Source organism: Aphanomyces astaci (genome assembly GCF_000520075.1).
Source record: "Aphanomyces astaci strain APO3 unplaced genomic scaffold supercont1.16, whole genome shotgun sequence".
In the NCBI taxonomy this organism is placed as follows: domain Eukaryota; phylum Oomycota; class Saprolegniomycetes; order Saprolegniales; family Verrucalvaceae; genus Aphanomyces; species Aphanomyces astaci.
In genome coordinates, this window is record NW_009798279.1 from 948,779 (window position 1) to 950,327 (window position 1,549).

A 1,549-nucleotide genomic window follows, 5' to 3' on the forward strand; every position below is an offset into this window, starting at 1 on the left:
TGGTGGAATGAGGGATGGCCAATTTCATTGGGTTAGTAGGCAAGTGGTGAAACGAGACCTGTTAGAATTGACCGAGTCCTGAATACCACATCACATGCTCTTACTCTCATACACAGCCTACACAATTATCTCAAGGCTCCTTGCATCAACCGTCATCACAGGAGTAGAATATATCGCAACAGGGTGTGATGAATCTACGTTGAAGAGCATTTGTCCATTCTACAACGAGATGGAGAGCATTTGTCCATTCTACAACGAGATGAATGCACTCTTTGGGGGCGCGGCAAAACTTTCGACCGTCGCACATTGTAGAAACGAGTTATGTGCAAGGTGAAAATATGGAAATACTGAATCAAACAATGATAATTTAATGCAACCCCGCAACCATGTAGAAGATTCGAGTAAGAACGAGTACGATTCATCGGATGGCCTAAACAGCGACGATGGCGAAACGAATGACCATGAAGTCGTCGACGACGCACATTTCGGCCACCACCCCATGTACACCAGCAACCAAGACGACCGTGAGGCCCACGACGACCCCGACCATGATGCCTACTGGACAAAGAACGATGTGGAGGACCCCGGCCGCCCCACAAACACCCCGGACAACCCACCGCGGCCCATCGGCATACCAGCAGCTCTCCCATCTCTGGCTGCGGGCAATCCCAAGGCCAAACCGACTATCCCCCGCCAGTTCCCGGCTCCCGAAAAACGGCTCATCCCGCGCAGTGACACAGCTCGAACGGGAAAAGTTCGAATACATGAAGGAGAGTGACAAGGCCGCTCGTGGGGCAGCTGCAGTGGTAGACATGCGCCAAGCCAAGTCGTTATTGATTGAAAAGCTTGTAGTTTCAGGGATAGTAGACACAGAGAAATTCGTGACCTTGTGTCGATTGCCTTCGATGAAGAATAAAAAATCTGACATAAAGAGAAGTGAACTCGACTTGCAACTCAACTAATTTTGCTTGAATTTAATTCAATCCTAAATAGCTCAGCAGTTCGGATTTAATCTTTTCACGCCAAATGAGGGAGCTCTCGACAACTGGGGAATCGGATATATTGCCTTGACGGATTTCTTCAACAAACAACGGCACGTGATCTTCGCCATTTCGAAGATTTACCACATTGTGAAGGACGCAGCAGGCCAAAATCCAATCGCACACGATCTTGACGTCGCCGGACCGGCGAATGAATACTGGAAGACACGACAGGCTAGCCCAGCGGCCTTTGAGGATTCCATTTCCATGCTCACATACCACACGGAGGCTTGCATGTCCAGTGTTAAATGCGTTGTTGCCGCTTTCGGCGGCGTAGGGGAGCCGGTAGGGCGTGAGCATGCGCAAACATAAAGCGAAGCCAGAGTCGCCGGCTTGGTATTGGTTGGCATCGAAGAAGCTGTCCGGGCGGCGAGCAGGGGAAGACGAGGCCCAAACTGTAGAATCATGCACGCTGCCAGGCCAACCCGCGACGACATGGCGGATCTGATGGTTGTAGTCAAAAGTGAAAAGAACATTCATTGAATATTCCTTTTTTCTGCTGTAGTACA

General features: G+C 50.0%; 2 protein-coding genes across 2 annotated transcripts; one reads left to right on the forward strand and one right to left on the reverse strand.

Annotated features, from left to right (window-relative positions):
- Window positions 1-370: 370 nt before the first annotated feature.
- H257_07765 (hypothetical protein) lies at window positions 371-778 on the forward strand (the record flags this gene model as incomplete). The annotated part of the gene is made up of 1 exon (XM_009833397.1): window positions 371-778. One exon carries the CDS (start codon window positions 371-373, stop codon window positions 776-778), a length of 408 nt encoding a protein of 135 aa, XP_009831699.1.
- Window positions 779-947: 169 nt separating this feature from the next.
- H257_07766 (hypothetical protein) lies at window positions 948-1,501 on the reverse strand (the record flags this gene model as incomplete). Its single annotated transcript, XM_009833398.1, has 1 exon — window positions 948-1,501. A coding segment is annotated over one exon (527 nt), but the record flags the coding sequence as incomplete, so codon positions are not given.
- Between the last annotated feature and the right edge of the window lie 48 nt (window positions 1,502-1,549).